Raw genomic sequence first — 18635 nt, 5'->3', positions numbered from 1 at the left:
CTGAAAAAACAAAATCTGCTCCAAAAAGTTATATTTATATGCATTTGACTTTGTTTGGGACAGACAAGCAAGGCCAGTGTTAATTCTTGCATGAATATGGATGAAATTAAAGCTATCGTGTTTCAAACAGCCTGACATTTCCACAATAGCACAAGTTTATGCTGTGTTTTCAACATGAAAGGGTTGAAAGCCTGAATGGACCACTGCCGTACACAAAACTGTACATTAAAATAAGAAGACAAGTAATGCAGTTGGGAAAATTGGAGCTTTCCTTTTGGACAATACTATGGCTGCAATCATGTACACAGTTAGATTGTTTAAAAGTATATTGACCTCAGTGGAATTTAGAAAACCTACCGATGTGAGTTTTGTGCAATTGGGCTTACTCCAAGGTAAATGGGTATAGGATTGAAGCCTTTAATCACTTATACAGTGATGGGGGAAAAACACCAAAATCAGTCATGATTTCTAGCCATTTGCAGTTGATGTGAACATTATTTCTATTCTTAGCTAAAGGGAGTTTTGCTATTTTGTCTGTTGATTACCATTAAACAGACAGAAGTCACATCCACACTTTACATTTCAAGCACCATTATACCACTTTAAACAGTTGTGGTTTCCCCACAATGAATTCTGGAAACTGTAATTTGTTAAGGGCATGCACTGATAGTTGTTAGGAGACCCAGAATTAGTTCCCTGGAAAGAGGACCAGTTCTGAAACCACTCTGGAAACTGTAGCTCTGTGAGGTACAACAGATTGTTTAATTTGGAAAAAGAAAATAACTAGGGAACTAACAACTCCTTTGAAACCACTTTACCACAAGCTGGGAGACAAGAGATTACAACTTTCAGGAAATGGGTGCCATTGGTTTGTATACAGCAGTGAAATGCAGATTCAAACACCTTCAGTGAATACTACCCACCAGTGTGAAATGGTGGCCTTGATGCAAGCCAATAATGCAAGTTGGTTAAAAAACCAAAACCAAAAAAAGCACTCTGGGGAAGGCTATTGGTGAATGGCAAAAAAAAAAAAAAAAAAAAAAGTAGAAAGCTCATGTTGGCATATGTGGCTCAGGCAACTTGCTAAATGACTCTCTCAAGTTTGAAATGAAATTATGTTGCGTTTGGCCAAAAGGATTAAGCAGCGGGATGTATTCTGTTGCACTACATAAGCATGGCTGTGAGCTGAAGTCAAATACTTTACAGCCAGTGAGGGGGAAATGTCAGCACAGCAATGATAACAAACAGATGGCTTCTGCTACAGCACTCAGTAAACACATTGCTTGCAATTTTGGAGGCCATTTGGTGGATTGTTATTAAATAAGAAAGGCAAGAAACTACATTCCCATATAAACAGCAAGGGCGGGGGATATTCCGTGACTACTCTAATTTAATTTTGAAACAGAACACATGAGACCTAGTATGGGATGCTCTTAGAAGCTAAATGTTAGCCTTGCATTGATCTTGAAGCTGCTGGGTTAGAGCAATATGCCGTTCAGAGACTCTATCTAATGGAGTGCAGCCCCTCCATGGGCAAGTTGCATCTATCTTTTTGAAATTTGCCAACGCCATTCCCTCAAAAGGGACAACCATGCCTGCAATTTGCTTCCAATTCTGGCAGAAAATTTAAAAGATGAAGACTTTTCCACAGTCGATTGAACAAACAAACTATAGTTTGGTTTTATAAAGTTTGGTTTGCTTTCCAGCTGCTCTTGCCTTGTAACTTTGCAACTTGACGTGCATCTGGAGTGCGATGGCCAAACAAACCATGGTTAAGAGTACTGGGTTTACATGTGACATCAGGCCATAGTTAAAACAAATCAAGGTTCATAAACCAACAACAAACCATGGCTTCAAACTGTGGTTTGTTGGGATTAAACAAACCCCAATTAAGTTGATTCAGATGAGCAAACAAACTATGGTTTAATAAAACATGGTTTAGCGTTAGGTGCGAACCAGGCCAGCACTTTGGATACTTTATTCATAGACTATCAATAGAAAGGAATATATAGAGATTAATTGCTGTTTAATATTCAGGGACCTTCAGTCCTCTGCAGAATATTGTAGGTGATGGCAAATATTTTTAATGGTATTTTAGGAGACTTATCCAGAGAGGTAAAGCCCAATAAATGTTCTGCCAAGCCCAGTGTTGGTTTGCATTAGTCATGTGGTCTTTAGTGAAGTAACTTCAATGAGATAACTTCAGAGCAAGTGGTCTGTGGCTTACAGATAAAATGTTTGCATACCCTACTACTTCATGCCATGGTTCTTAATTTGGCAACTGAATTGAGGATACTGTTATTTGTTTCAACCCTCAGAAGCCCATCAGCTGAGGGTGTATTGATGCCTAATTTCATCAAAAGCAGACAGCTGCAAGAGCATTGCAGGAAGAGCAATGATGTCACTTGATTACAAATACTGTCACTCTATGAGCACAAAATATTTCATTTAGGAACTGTTTTTACAAAGCAAAACACCAAACCACCCAGCAGGGCTCCCTTAAGACGCCCTCCAAGAATACTAGTCTCATCGGAGATCAAGCAATAGCTCTGTCATATAAGACCACACATCCACAGGATATGGGCTGTAATCCCAAATGCACTGAGTATCCCCAAAGCCTTAATGAAATCAACAGAGCTTTGAAGGTCCAAGCATACTAAGAGCTATAGTCAGCCTCAACAAACGCTCAGAAGGGCTCGATCTAAGATCTGAACTGCATGTTTATAAAAAGCACTTGATGCAGCCCTCCTAGCACTGTATCATTTCATAATATGAAGAGGGGAAAGACATGCTGGAATGCTGCAACACATCCAAATCTCCCTGCCTACCAAAGTGTCAAGGAGAAAAATCCCAGCCTAGCCTTCTACCTGATATCCTATTTTTCAATGAGCAGAATTTTATTTGTTTACATGAATGAGTATGTACTTTTGATGCCTGACAGTGCTAGGCATGGATACTAGGGATGTGCGTAGGGTTCTTGTAGCCCAAAAATGGAAGTCATCGGAGATGCCAACAGTTATGGAATGGCAGGCTAAACTTTTTAAATATACAGAATTAGCGAAAATGACATATAAAATTCGACACCAAAAAGGGGCAAAGTTTGTAGAAGAATGGGGTAAATTTGTAACATACAGGAATCAACTGTAGAAGTTTAAGAACTACAGCAGGGTTAACATAACTCTTGTGACGTGTATAGAAAAGTAGAAGAAACTGTAAGAGAAGAGGTATATTAAGAAAACCGCAACTGGGAAAGAAGGAAGTCGAGGTGTGATTCTACGCAATGTAAATAAGATGACACTAAGAATGATTGTAAAGATTGTTTTATTTTGGGTTTTTTGGGGGGGAAAGTCAATAAAAAGCATTAAAATAACAAAAAAGATACTAGGGGTGTGTGTAGCCCAAATCGTGAGGCAAATCATAGTGATTTGAGGAGTCTTTCACGTTACCACATTGCGCCGTTAACAGGTAATGCCAAGGGAGATCAGGCAGTGCCCAGTCCTCGGAATAGTTTAGTTGCCTCAGTTTTTCCGTAGCGTGAAATATATGACCGCCCCCCCCCCATCCTGCCACCCCACACAGACTGGCTTTTTGAGAAATGAAACACAGGGCTCATCCACACTTCTGCTTTTCTGGTGTCTCCAAAGCACAAGTCTGAGCGGTTTTCTGCTTGTCCCCTGTTTTCTAGAGCAGTTTTGTCTTTCACCTGTTGTTTTTCCCTTGAAAACCCATTTTTTAAAAATGTTTGATATTTTACTATGTTTTTATATATGCTGTAAGCCACCCAGAGTGGCTGGAGAAACCCAGACAGATGGATGGGGTGCTAATCATCATCATCATCATCTTATCTTATCTTATCTTATCTTATCTTATCTTATCTTATCTTATCATCTTATTATTTAAACTGGAACAAATGTTAATCCGGAGAAAACCTGATTGATACTTGCTCAGATTCAGCAGTAAACAGCAGGATTTCCCAGGGGAAGGTGGCAGGGCCAGTGGAAGTTTGGAAGATCCCCGAGTCGATAGAGAAAACACTCAGAATTCAACTGGAAAGAGGTGGAAAGGAGAGTGGAGAGGTGAGGTGATCTTTTGATTTGACTGAGAGGTCTAGCATTTAAATTGGTCAATTATTTTCCAGCTGAACTCCAATCGCAGTGATTTGGGGGCACAATAACCCTCACCCTCCCAATGGATCGTCCTTGTCCTCCAGGTCTGGTATCACCCACTAACAATTACAAAACATAGGGCTTTCTCATTTCTTCATGGAGGGTACTTACAGGAAGGGGGCCTGGTGACAAATACTTTCCAGATTTTTTAAATAACAAAAGTAAAAATAATCTGTCTGAATGTGGGCAGGTTTCTTACAGTTGACCCATCCCCTGCCCAAAAAAGCCACCCCACTAAATAATGGATGGGAACTATATTAGGGGTCTTTCAGATTCTATGTAACCTACAAAGAATATTTCCTCATAAACCGGAGTGATCAGCAATGTGGTTAATACTGCTACTACTAATAATAGACAATATATGAGCTCCAGCAAAACAGTCACGAACTTGAAGCTGCCTTCCTAATTTCTTGAATGGCTATCTATGTAAACCTGGACAGCTGCTTTTTACTTTACGTGTCCCTAGCCACAGGCTTGCAGCTCAAGGCCACTTCACAGCATGATTCATAATGCACAACAACACTTGTATTCAGATCAGTGTATGTAAACGTAAACCGCTTGGGTTCAAACATTTAGGAAGTCATAAAATGCGGTATGCAGGAATCTGTGCAAGGTTCCAAAAATAGGTCAAAGAGGGGGAAAGCTAGGAAAAAGTGTCAAAGAACCATATAAAAGCTGATTTTATGGTTTGCTGTTAGAACATATACGTGTCACTGAAACACTGTCACACTCTCAAACATATTAATATTAAACCATTTACAGCATTTAGAAGATTATTGTGCTTCTAGGTAGCTTTAATTAGACAAAAAGAATCTTCGTTCTTCATAATGAACAGGGGAGCCAACTTGGGTCCCAGGTTATTGTTACCCAGTGCACATGACATCATGGTGTCACAGTGCGGTGTGATGTCATGATGTCCCACACACTCCCCAGCCTCGGAACCTGACTTCCGGTGGCAATGGAAGTCAGGTTCCGAGACCTTACGAGACCTCAGAAGTTGCGTTGGGCAGCACCCACAACAATTTTTTGTGGATGCTCAGGCACCCAGATAGTTGGTGCCCCTGGTAATGAATATATTTAAACAAGCACCACTGCTAAAATGGCATTTATTAAAGGAAAACTACACCCAAAGTGGATCACTTCTTATAAGAGCACGCTTAAAATTTAAAAGCAGCCATGCCACCATTATTTAAAAAGACAGGCATTTAAACTAGATAAAACATCAGAAATGCTATCCATTCAAGAACAGACCTGTAATATATGGCCCTAACTAAGAAAAGGTAGTCTGGATTGGTTTTAAATTGGAAGAGTTGTGACCATTCATGCCTTTGTAGAGGTTTATAATTCCCTAGGTTTCTCTATGTATGTATTTGTCTCTCTCTCCCTCTCAACTACATTTTGTCAGTCTTGGTTTTGTCACAAGTAGTAGTGCCCTTTGAGTGCTTACTGGAAGGACGGATCCTGAAGCTGAGACTCCAATACTTTGGCCACCTCATGAGAAGAGAAGACTCCCTGGAAAAGACCCTGATGTTGGGAAAGATTGAGGGCACAAGGAGAAGGGGACGACAGAGGACGAGATGGTTGGACAGTGTTCTCGAAGCTACCAGCATGAATTTGACTAAACTGCGGGAGGCAGTCAAAGACAGAAGTGCCTGGCATGCTCTGGTCCATGGGGTCACGAAGAGTCGGACACAACTAAACAACAACAAGTAGCGCCCTTGTAGCACCTTTGTAGATGCCACTGCTGCTCTACATCTTTCCACCCTGGTTGAACACAGTGTATTGTATAGCATCCGCATCCTATGAGTTGTCCTACTCCCACCTCACATCACTGGCAATAGGTGGTGGGGCAGAAGGGCACACGCTGTGGAGACCTCATACACTGAATACAGTGGTGCCCCGCAAGACGAATGCCTCGCAAGACGAAAAACTCGCTAGACGAAAGGGTTTTGCGTTTTTTGAGTCGTTCCGCAAGACGAATTTCCCTATGGGAGTTCTTGCGAGTTTGTTTCCTTTTTCTTAAAGCCGCTAAGCCGTTAATAGCCGCTAAGCCGCTAAGCCGTTAATAGCCGCTAAGCCGCTAATAGCCGCTAAGCCGCTAATAGCCATGCTTCGCAAGACGAAAAAACCGCAAGACGAAGAGACTCGCGGAACGGATTAATTTCGTCTTGCGAGGCACCACTGTACAAGTAAATGTGATCAGGAACAGGAGGAAGAGATACAAAGATGATACAAAGAAGAAAAAGTTTTGTATCCCATCACATCTAGTTAGACTAACAAACAATAGCAATTGGGTCCCGGGGTCCCTAGCCCTGGGTCACATCCATACAGTACATTTAAAGCACATAGCTTCCCTCATAGAATCATGGGAACTGTATTCCCATGCTAGGAATTGTATTCTGCATGCTAGGAATTGTACCTACATTTGGCTCCCAGTACATTTCTGAGTACTGAGCCTCGGCCCAGTATACCTGAAGGAGAGTCTCCACCCCCATCGTTCTGCCCGGACACTGAGGTCCAGCGCCGAGGGCCTTCTGGCGGTTCCCTCACCGCGAGAACTGAAGCTACAGCGAACCAGGCAGAGGGCCTTCTCGGTAGTGGCGCCACCCTGTGGAACGCCCTCCCATTAGATGCCAAGGAAATACCGTATTTTTCGCACCATAGGGTGCACCTGACCATAGGGCACACCTAGTTTTTAGAGGAGGAAAACACACAAAAAAATATTCTGAATCAAATGTTGCACTAAACTATTTAAAGCAGCAAAGCGGGCGGCTCCTGTCCATTTGCTGCTTTAAATCGAGCCTCAGAGGAGGGTAGGAAGGGGAACCATGGCTTATCTAAGTCCAGTCAATAATGCTGAGCCTGACTTATGGCCATCGAGATTAGCCTGGCCGTCTCAGTGGAAATCTGGGGAGGCTGGGGTGGACATTCCAGTGGTCAAAGTGTGGTTGTGTCTTCCTGCCCGGCATCTATTTCCTGCCCTCTTTCTCCCCTGCACCCCCGCACCCTGCTTCCAGGGAAGGAAGCGGAGCCATGGATCCTCTGCTCGCAACTGCAGTGGATTCCATCCACTTTGAAGCAGGAAAGTGGGAGAGGAGCTGCTTACACGAGTGTAAGCTGCTCCCCTCCCACTTTGCTGCTTCAAAGGGAGCCCAGGAGGAGGGAATCCGCTGCATGGATCCCCTTCCTTCCCTCGTCCTGGTTGCTTTGAAGCAGGAAAGTGGGAGAGGAGCTGCTTACATGAGTGTAAGCTGCTCCCCTCCCACTTTGCTGCTTCAAAGGGAGCTGGGGAGGAGGGAATCCGCTGCAGCTTCCCCCACCTCCCGGAGAGCCTGCAGAAGCCGCCCACTCTTTAAAGGGGCTGCGCGGCTTCTCCTGGCTTTTCTGGGAGGTGGGGGGGATTCCCCCACCTCCCGCAAAACCGGCAGAAGCCGCCAGCTCTCTAAAGGGGCTGCGCGGCTTCTCCTGGCTTTTCTGGGAGGTGGGGGGATTCCCCCACCTCCCGCAAAACTGGCAGAAGCCGCCAGCTCTTTAAAGGGGCTGCGCGGCTTCTCCTGGTTTTTCTGGGAGGTAGGAGAAGGGACTAATGCAGCCAGTCAGTCCCTTCTCCCTCCTGGGGAAAAGCCCGCAAGAGCGCACGAAGCTTGTGTGCGGCTCTTGGGGGCTTTTCCCGCCTGCCTCCCCCTTGCATTCGCTCCATAGGACGCACACACATTTTCCCTTGCTTTTTAGGAGGGAAAAAGTGCGTCCTATAGAGCGAAAAATACAGTAAACAACTGTCTGACTTTTAGAAGACATCTGAAGGCAGCCCAGTTTAGGGAAGTTTTTAATGTCTGGTGTTTTATCATGTTTTTAATATTCTGTTGGGAGCTGCCCAGAGTGGCTAGGGAAACCCAGCCAGATGGGCAGGGTATGAATGAATGAATGAATAAACAAACTACAGTTCCCAAGATTCTTGGGGCAGGGGAACCATGTGCTTCAAATGTATCATGTGGGTGTGACTTCTTTGTTTTTGCAAAACAATGTACCAACTGAGTGCCTAGAGCCCCAGGAGCCAAGTCATTCCTGCAGTCCTCACCTCCCACATCAGTCTGCAGTCTGTGTCTTCATCCAGCTCCTGAGGCATTCGCTTCTCTCCTGCAAAGGGTCCAAATTTTTCGCCCTAAGGAGTGGAAACACAAGCAAGCAAAGCCATCAAACCCTTCCTTCTGTTCTCGGAAAATGTATTACTATGTTCAGTTTCACAACTTTATTGGGGTCAGCTACATATTATTACAGAAATGTGTGACTGCCCCACCGTTTCTTTAAATTACTTACATGGGGATTCACATATGAACAAAGATGGGGGGAAAGGGGTTTATACCCTTCCCCCAGCACCCATCCCCTAGCACCCCACAAAAAGCTGCTTTATTCCCCAGTGGTAAAAGCCTTGCAGCACAAATGCCATGTCCAGATGTTTTCCGAATCAGAAAATCAGAACTGGCGAGAAAGGTTAACTTCCCATACCCTATTTGAAAAAAATAAAACAAGATATGGGGGACAGGTACCCTGAATCTCTGAAGAGGACTAATGGGTGGTATTCAATTAAGTTTTACTCAAATTAATGAACATGTTTATGTCTTGTCCATTAATTTAAAGAAGTCTACTCTGAGTAAAACTTCTTGAATATCATGCAAAGTCCTGTTAACAACTGTATTTTTTCAACTGCTTAATGATACAAATTAACAGCCTAATAAGGATATAAGAAGAGTTGGATAAGACCAAAAGTCAATCTAGTCCAAACTTCTCTATTCACAGTGACCAAACAGATGCCTTTGGGTAGCCTGCAAACAGGACTCATGATCCCCAATAACTGGTATTCAATGGCAAACTGTCTCTCATTCCAAAGGTTCTATATCACCATCATGACTAGCAGCCATTGACAGACTTATCATCATTGGTGAATGTGCCTAATCCCCATTTTAAAAAGTCCAGGTTGGTGGCTATCACCACATCTCAAGGGATCAAATTCCATGCCTTCGGAAGTTAATTGTGTGAAGAAGTCTTTCCTTTTGCTGTCTCGAATATTCCACCTTTCAGGTTTATTTTATTTTTATTTACTTATATACCAATCGATTGTAAATTAACAATAGCAACAACCTCAAAGCAGTTTACAAAAGAATAAAACAAGAAAATCAAGGGGGAGAGGGAATTACAAAACTTTAAAACATACAAAAAGTTAAAATACTAAAATTAATTGAAATTCACATCTGCTTTAGTGGATATTCCTTGGTTCTAGTATTATGGGAAGGATAAAAAGCTCCCATTCCCCACCCCAAAAGACTTACTTGCCTTTTTTCTAAAACTTAAAATGCCCCAGATTTTGTAACATTTCCTCATAGGGGAATTGCTCCAACCCCTGGATCCTACTGGTTACTCTTCCCCACCCCCCCAAAATGTGGAGAATTGGCTCATAAGGTCACACATGTGATTCTCTGCCATGGCAATAGGAATGCTGTCAGAGACCCAACCTTCAGGAAAGTAGCTTGTCAGTTTTGTTCAGTGTACATTCTGTCAATTACAGGGGTCCAGGGGTGGGGTGGGGAGAGAGCAGGATGTTCTCTGTTGTGCTACCTGATAAACTGCAAATATGGTACTCACACATGATCCACTAAGTCAATCATCCATCCTATTTACCACAATGTAAACTGCTTAGCAGGGACGCGGATGGCGCTGTGGGTTAAACCACAGAGCCTAGGACTTGCCGATCAGAAGGTTGGCAGTTCAAATCCCCGCGATGGGGTGAGCTCCTGTTGTTTGGTCCCTGCTCCTGCCAACCTAGCAGTTCGAAAGCACCTCAAAAGTGCAAGTAGATAATTAGGTACCGCTCCAGCGGGAAGGTAAACGGCGTTTCTGTGCACTGCTCTGGTTCGCCAGAAGCGGCTTAGTCATGCTGGCCACATGACCCGGAAGCTATACGCTGGCTCCCTCAGCCAATAAAGCAAGATGAGCGCCGCAACCCCAGAGTCGGCCACAACTGGACCTAATGGTCAGGGGTCCCTTTACCTTAAACTGCTTAGCTGCTTATTTGTTTGTTTATAGGAACAAGGGAAGTTGCCTTATACTAAGTCCATTAGGCAATCTTGTTTAGTATTCTCCACACTGACTGATAGCAGCTTTCTGACTCTACCTGGACATGTCTGCAACTGAACCTGGGTCCACACAAGGCAGGTGATCTATACGGAGCTACAGCCCAGAAAGCATAAACCAGGAACAGAGGAGCAATTACAGTAAGAAAGGACAATAACAGTTTGCTACAATTTGGCAAGCTTTGGCTACCTAAACTAGCTCAAGAGAGCGTCTTGGAAAAGGCACCTTTTGTTTATTCTCGTTCCCTTTGCCATTGAGGTGAAGGACTGAAATACACAGGCTCTTCCTTTGAAACCGAAGACTGTCACGGATTTGCAAGATGCAAATTGAATCCCTGCCCCCAGGCAAATCTATTTTGGATGCGAATCGGATTTGAGCTCACAGCTCCTTCTTTTATGTGGCTGTTGTCGAACTGATGGGGATTCTGACTGGACCGAGGAGAGCTCAATCGAACAACAATGGGCGCAGAAGGCGCTGCGAAAAAGATAGATTAAAAAGCAAAAGTTTTGAGGCCATTTATGTAATAATTTCCACAAGTTGCCAGACGGAAGTGAACTAAAGAGTGTCAGGAGAGGAAGAGGGGGTTGGGATTAAATGGTGAAGATCTGAGAGAAAGAGGGAGAGAGAGAGAGAGAGAGAGAGAGAGAGAGAGAGAGAGAGAGAGAGAAATACGTGGCAAGCTCTCTGGGGAGGGTGGAAGGTTAAAGAAGGGAGGAACAGCTTGCAAGACAAGCCTGGCGGATCTCTCCCCCACCCGTCCTGCCGATCCCTCACCTTAATGGTGCAACAGCAAGGATCACCCACCTTTTTTACTCTCCGGGCCGTAAAAAGCCCCATCCCGTCTTGAATGTTAGATGACTTCAGGGCAAACCTGTCCGGCACGTACATGCCCAGCATTTTGTACTATTATGGGCTGGGGGGAGTTACTAATGTAGGCTCTTAAACGGGGGGAAGGGATCCAGAGGGGCTTTCATTGCAAAGGGAAGCGGGTTGGGTAGGTGGGGTGTGGGGAGAGAGAAGGGATCGGGCGGGGAAGCCTTGCTGCTCGATCTCCTCCCCTGCTCTCCCCCCTGGCCGGGCCTGCTTCTTCCCCCCGCCCCGATTCCTCGCTCGCGAAGTCTCCGCCGCTGGGCCGGCGCTTCTGCCGAGGCTCGAGAAAGGCGGCGCTCCGATTGGCTGAAAGTTTTGCCGAGAGCGAGCGAGGAAAGGCAGAACGCGCGACTCCCGCGAGGCGAGCGAAGGATCCCGGGAATCTTGGGCAGGGAGAAAGCGGGCAGCTTCTCTTTTCGGGACAGCTCGAGAGCCCTGCATTCCTGCTGCGGAGCGTGGGCTCCAGGGCTTTAAAAAAATGCACTGAAAATTTGGGTCTAGCAGACCCGATTTGAGTGGCGCGACTTAAATCATTCTATGATGCATCCTGTATAGTACATTTCCCTAATTTTCATTTCCCCCCCTGCCATAACTCAAAAACTATATGGCATAGGAATTTTTTGTTCACATTAGTGACTTTGACATGTGGAATAATCCAGTGCAGAACAGCAATTTCATTCAAAATCGGATATTGTAGCAGTTGATCTTTGTGAAAACATTGTGGTGATCTGTCATGGAACAACTCCATTGACGAAGATAATAGGGGTTACCCAGACCTCCTTGCCGGTTGCGAAGGGGCCCCAATAACAGTTCAAGCTTCAGGGCTCCAAAAATGTGGGTCTGCCCTGGTGGTATCATGGGTAGGGCCTTTGAGGTCAAGGTTCCAGTTCCCACTCAGCCTAATTTCTGCCTCACAGGGTTGCTGTGAGGATAAACTTTGGAGGGCGAGAACTGGATATGTTGTCTGGAGGAGCTCTTAAAAGGCTACTAACCTGAATAAACAGTGTGTTGAAGGAGTTACGATGCCCGACTCACCATCCCTCTGCTGTGAAGTTCACTGAGTGATGTTGGACAAATCACAGTTTCTCAACCCTATCCTACCTCACAAGGCTGTTGTGAATTTTTTTAAAGGAAAATAAAAATAATACTGTACACGCAGTACAGTAGGAGTAAATGTCATTGAAAACAGTGGGACTAACTTCTGAGTAAATTTACAGGGGATTGCTCTGTTACTCTTGCCATAAATGCTAACTTGGATGGCACCAGAACAATAAAATATTTTTAGACACAAACTGGTTCCCTCCCCCAAAGGCAACAGCCTACTTCATTAGATGCATTTAAGTAAACAGATTGAGCTGTAATGGCAAAATAAATATAAGTACTGTATGTATGTAAGCTGGTATATAAAGCCAACAGATGAACGGTCTAAACTGAACAGCCCAAAGCCAACTTCACATCTGAGCAGGGATTTTGAACATGGGACGACTATCTGTGATCTCCAGGGTTGTTGCTTTTTTGTTACATTTGTATCCCATATATGGTTTTTTTGTTTTGTTACATTTTTATCCCCATTTGTTGCATTTATATCTCAGTCGTTACATTTGCAACTCTGCATGGTACATGTGTTTTTTTGTTGCATTTGTATCCCACCAATTGTAGCTGGATCTAAATGCTGTAAAGGCAGCAAAGGATTGACGTGCAAGGAACTCAAAGCAATGGTTTTGCTTCACAGTAATCCTCAGTCTATATTGTTTTGGGCCAGGAGACAATTGCATGTGCAGGACCACACTGCAAGCTTTCTGTAATAAGTCTTTAAGAATTTGAATCTGGATTTCCCATCTACAAAACCGTGAAATAATAATAATAATAATAATAATAATAATAATAATAATAATAATTTATTATTTCTACCCCGCCCATCTGGCTGGGTTTCCCCAACCACTCTGGGTGGCTCCCAACCGAATATTAAAAGCACAATACAGTGGTACCTCTGGTTACATACTTAATTTGTTCCGGAGGTCCATTCTTAACCTGAAACTGTTCTTAACCTGAAGCACCACTTTAGCTAATGGGGCCTCCTGCTGCTGCCATGCTGCCACCGTGCGATTTCTGTTCTCATCCTGAAGCAAAGTTCTTAATCCGAGGTAATATTTCTGGGTTAGCAGAGTCTGTAACCTGAAGCGTATGTAACCTGAAGCATATGTAACCCGAGGTACCACTGTACAGCATTTAACATTAAAAATTTCCTTAAACAGGGCTGCCTTCAGATGTCTTTTAAAAGTAAGATAGTTGCTTATTGCCTTGACATCTGACGGGAGGGTGTTCCACGGGCAGGTGCCACTACCGAGAAGGCCCTCTGCCTGGTTCCCTGGAAAAAGTTAGAAAGGGCACTAATCACTGTCTCTTTTTCTCTACATTGGCTGTACAGTGTAGTTATCACATCAGCCCCCAAACCTACCTTAACTTTTGCATCTTTGTAGACAATATGGTAGACACATTTCAGCAGGTGTGAGGCAACAGAAAAGATACACAGACATGTTTGCCAGACAGATGCTTGAGCTTTTTAGCTTCTGTTCCTACCTTAGAAAAATGGGCCCTTTGTTGTTATTTAAATAGAAAAGCAGGCTATTAATGAATACAAGGGAAGTTAGTGCCAAGTCCTTATGGGGAATGGTGGCAAAGCAGGGCTCTTAACCCCGGGGGCCTTGGCCAGGGCCCCATCTGACCAACCACTGGTGCCAGGATTGTAATCTACTAATGAATCTTGAACATGTTTATCTAAGCTATTTTTGATGAATATTTCATATTCCCAAATTTGGGAAGGAAACATATTGACAATTGTTTCCCCTCTAGTAACAGATGCATTAAATTGTCAGTAGTTTGCAAGCTCTTTCCTTACAGGATCCTCAACAAAGGCCCTTCAATGGTGCCTTGGAACATGTACATTTTATTTCGCAGAATCGAAGAACTGTAGTTAGATGGGACCCTAAGGGTCATCTAGTCCAACCCCCTGCAATGCAGGGATGTCTAGTAAAGCATCCATGACAGATGGCCATCCAACCTCTGCTTAAAATAAAGGGGGTTTTTTAAGGGTCACATCAAACCAAGTTTTACAAGAAAGAAGAAGATGACTTGGTAAAGGTGAGCTGCATTTTTGCTCTTTGGTTGCTGAATTGCCAAGGTTCCATTTTCCAGAAGGCATAACAGATAATCCCAGGCTTCAGTGGTGTCAGAAAACATACGAGGAGGAGGAGGAGACCCAAAGAAAACCTTTTTGCCAAATACTCCTCTACGTAGTAAAACTAAATACATCATTAAAGACAAAGTGCACCCAGTTGGAACATTACATTTTGAATAATGCTATACCTTGTCCCAGTTTGAACACCAAGCTGTAAATCACTTTTGGTTATTTTGCTAATATTGTATAGTATCCACTAGCAGTTTTCTGAATGACAGGGGGACCTGAAAGTGAACTCACTCTATTAAACAGATTAATTTAAGATGGGAATTCAATCCAGAGTGCTCGTATTATTCCTGGGTTCGTTTATACACAGTTTATCAAAGTGCAGATTGGAGCTGGCCAAAGATTGTTCTTTTCCCAGCGGGGAGATGTATTTGTTTAAATCTGATTATAAAGCTGAAAGAAAAACAATGCATTTGGGGGAAGGCAGAGAGAGAGAGAGGGGGGGGAAGGGAGGTGAGGAGAAACTGACAAACCTGTAGTATTTAAAATTCTAAATTTAACGCTGTGGGCTTACATCTCATAATTTTAATTACTAGGCTGCTCTGGATTTGTTCTTTTGCCTTATGCTTTGTTACATACGCCCTCCTTTGACATGGCTACCCTTTCAAGCACACCAAAGGGTGCAATTACTTCATTCTCTTTGCTGTCATTTTGAGACAACCGCAGATAAAGTTACGCCTGGTACAACTGGGGGGCTTGAAGAGCCTTGTAACTCCTTCTGAAGTCAAAAGATAAGGAAACGGGCATAGAAGTTGGCCTTAAAATGCAAACCCTTTCAGACTTAAACAGATATACAGGCTGTGGTATCCAGGTGTGTTTAAAAAGGGCATGTTTAGGTGGATGTAGATAGATAATCTAAGGTGCATATGGTGGCTAAGTTTGGACTTCCAGGCTGCTCTGTCAGGCCTTTGGGACTCTCCCCATGGCAAACTCTTCAATGACCTGGGTGTTTCTGTCTGGCTGAGATGAGTCCTTTAACTATCATAACGCGTCTTGCTTGCCTGGATGAAAGACAGAGAGTGAGCTGTGACTGCGTTTAGGAATTAACCAACGGTATAAAAGTATGGTTTTCCCAGTAGTGATGTATGGAAGTGAGAGCTGGACCATAAAGATGGCTGATCGCCGAAGAATTGATACTTTTGAATTGTGGTGCTGGAGGAGACTCTTGAGAGTCCCATGGACTGCAAGAAGATCAAACCTATCCATTCTGAAGGAAATCAGCCCTGAGTGCTCACTGGAAGGACTGATCGTGAAGCTGAGGCTCCAATACTTTGGCCACCTCATGAGAAGAGAAGACTCCCTGGAAAAGACCCTGATGTTGGGAAAGATTGAGGGCACAAGGAGAAGGGGACGACAAAGGACGAGATGGTTGGACAGTGTTCTCGAAGCTACCAGCATGAGTTTGACCAAACTGCGGGAGGCAGCAGAAGACAGGAGTGCCTGGCGTGCTCTGATCCATGGGGTCACAAAGAGTCGGACACGACTAAACAACCACAACAATAAAAGTAAAATTTGCATTCATTGCTTTGCCCTCTTTTGCCACTGGCACAGTCTGCTGTTGACATGTTTGGGCCCAGAAGAAATGCGTGTCACACTTGCCAGTGTGATTGTTCCTGCCCAAAGACAGCACCACAAGGCAAAAGGCAAGCAGAGTTTTATTGGGGTCAGTAAGCAACTATAAGGGTGGTAAATGGGACACTTGGAGAGCCTCCCACAACAACAGTTGTTCCAGGACCAAAGCTCAGGACTGGCTGCCCACTGGACTGCCGAGCAAAGCAACTGCAAAGGAGCCTTTGGGGATCTGCTTGCAATTGGCGTAATGAGAAGGATGCTTGCCAAGCTGACCGACTGCTTTGAGCTTTCTAATTGCCTCTTCTGATATGCAGCCCTGCATCTATCCTGATGAACAATGTTTGGCTTGGCCAGGAGCAGCAGACACAATGCATCCTTTTCCAACTTACTTTTTTAGAGAGGAGGAAGAATGAATCTCGATAGTATTCAGGTCATCCATTATAGCCAATATTCCTGACAGTATTTAATATTGCAGGAGTGTTCCTGATAACTCTCTACATAATAGCTCTGTAAATGTGAAAATAATCCTTGTGTGTCGAGTTGTATTGTCCCCCAAGAAGAAGAAGAAAAACCTAACACCCCCCTCTCTCTGTGTTATGCATATGCACACAATTTTACTGAACTGTTAGGGAAACACGGTGAAAGTGAAATCCATTTTAGATCACTTGGCCATCTGACAAAGAGGAGGAAATGGAGAGGGGAAGAGGGGAATACACTTGTTGGAGAGCAAGGCTAAATTGTAGCATGCCAAGGACAAAAGCTATGATTACTTTGGCTGAGGACAGCTCTCTCTCTCCCTCTCTCTCTCTCTCTCTCTCTCTCTCTCTCTCTCACACACACACACACATCTCATTCCCTCAACATTTTTAGATCACCTCTCTTTGAGGTTAGCTGTTTCATCTTCTCCTCCTACCTACAACATGAAGACATGAGATCATTTCCTGTTACCTGAAACCACCAATGCCCTTGTGCTGCCATTCATTCGTTTTCCTGACAGTTTCAGGCTCCCTTTTTGTGTAACATGCAAATGGGAAACATTTCAGGAAAGTGTTTTTTTAGGAGACACAGAGTTGGTGTTTAGGGTATAGCATAGACCCTGGGCACCTACTCCATTGCTCAATTTGCCACATCTCTCAGCAGGTCTGATTCCTCAGGAACAGTTCTATTAAAGAAAAAAGCATATGAAAATTAGTATTTCAGAGTTCCTGCAAGGAGCAAAGAAGTTCACGTCATGTTCCTCCAAATTGCTTCATGCACTTTAAAATGCGCCTTCTGTATCCATTCCTAAAACATTTTTCTTGTGCCAGCATTGATGGAGCTCAGGACATTTGGAAGCAGATTTTGTTAAAATCAGCAAAATACAAAGCACATGCTGTGCTACTGCTTTTGAACTTAAATCCTTAACCAGAAACCGAAGACTTGCCTAAACAATTAAGCAGCCCCTTTGGCATATTAAATGCCAAATTAAGCAGCCCATCCAAAAGAGAAGTGAGTTGTGTTCTTCCACCACCCCTCCTATCATGTTATTTGCTTTATCCTCAGTTCTGGTGATTTTGGAAACATATGTTACTCATCCTTTAATATACTTTGACTTGCTGGAAGCAAATTTCTTCTACAGCTTTGAAAATGGCTGGCATTTGTTAGATAAAAGTAGCTTTCCCCAAACCTTTTGGCATTAATTAGCATTTCCATTTAGGTTGTCGCTCTAAAAAAATATTTTCCCTGCCATCCTTCAATTGCTTTGTTATGGAGAATTAACAAGCAATTAAATATGTAATTGTTTACCTCAGAGGAATTTTGTGACAGATTGATTGTTTGCTTTTCAGTTTACACAGCTCAATGCATATCTTTATTTTTATTTTTTATTTTTTTTAAATGGATAATGTAAAATTGTACAGCTCATTCTGATCAGCCACTACACCAGAAAATCAAAGTGTAGAATCACAAATGACATTCCAAACTGACACAAAATGTTTGGTACAGCAGAGTGGATCAGTTTTAGTTGGTTGACAGCAGTCTCTATTGCCAAATCCAAAGCAATGGGATTGCACAAAGGCAGAATACAGTGGAGAAACAGATACACAAAAGGGCTTGTGAGGACTATACTCCATGGGCAGCAGCCAATCTTGCATCTCACCTATGCCTTGCATGTGATGGGTACCACTCGCACCACCCTCAATCAACTGACTACATCCATCTATAAAGAGTGCTTGCTTGCAGTTAAGCTTGCAGTTAAGCAGACGTATACCATACGCTAAGACCTATTCATTTAGAAATAAATTCCACCAATGCTGATGGAATTTACTTCCAGTCCCAAATGAGCATGTTAAGGATTCCAGCTTTAGGCTGAGTTCAATTAAACTTATTCCCATCTGTTGAATTCAGAACAAACTGAAATGAAAGCAGTAGATTAAATAAGAATATCCTGTTTTAATTGAACAATACTTTGTTGCCAATAGCTTGGAATTTTAAGCAGCTTTCTCAAGTGACATTAAGTGACTTTTTGTCTGGGATACATTACTTTTGAACACTGTTAATGCTCCACATAAAACTGAAGGAAGCTGTTTTGAAGCTGAAAGTACTCTCTGATCAATGATGTTCTTCCAGATTATTTACAGACATATGCAATTCAAAAACTAATTTCAGAGTCCCCT

At 43.4% G+C, this 18635-nt stretch overlaps 1 protein-coding gene across 3 annotated transcripts in view; it reads right to left on the bottom strand.

Moving 5' to 3' along the window:
* The window catches only part of PRDM5 (PR/SET domain 5), a 90546-nt gene extending 79176 nt beyond the window's left edge, over positions 1–11370 (bottom strand). For all 3 annotated transcript variants that reach the window (XM_081021957.1, XM_081021958.1, XM_081021959.1), the window contains exons 1-2: positions 11100–11370; positions 8245–8328 (exon numbers count right to left, since the gene is read on the bottom strand). In XM_081021957.1, the coding sequence (XP_080878083.1) occupies positions 8245–8328; positions 11100–11192 (177 nt within the window). In that variant the 5' untranslated portion in view covers positions 11193–11370. The remainder of the gene's footprint in view (positions 1–8244; positions 8329–11099) is intronic.
* Positions 11371–18635: the final 7265 nt, after the last annotated feature.

The sequence above is a fragment of the Podarcis pityusensis genome, assembly GCF_964106645.2.
Source record: "Podarcis pityusensis genome assembly, chromosome: 9".
In the NCBI taxonomy this organism is placed as follows: Eukaryota; Metazoa; Chordata; class Lepidosauria; order Squamata; family Lacertidae; genus Podarcis; species Podarcis pityusensis.
The sequence above is the reverse complement of the archived record's forward strand: the minus strand, read 5'-3'. Positions and strand labels throughout refer to the sequence as shown.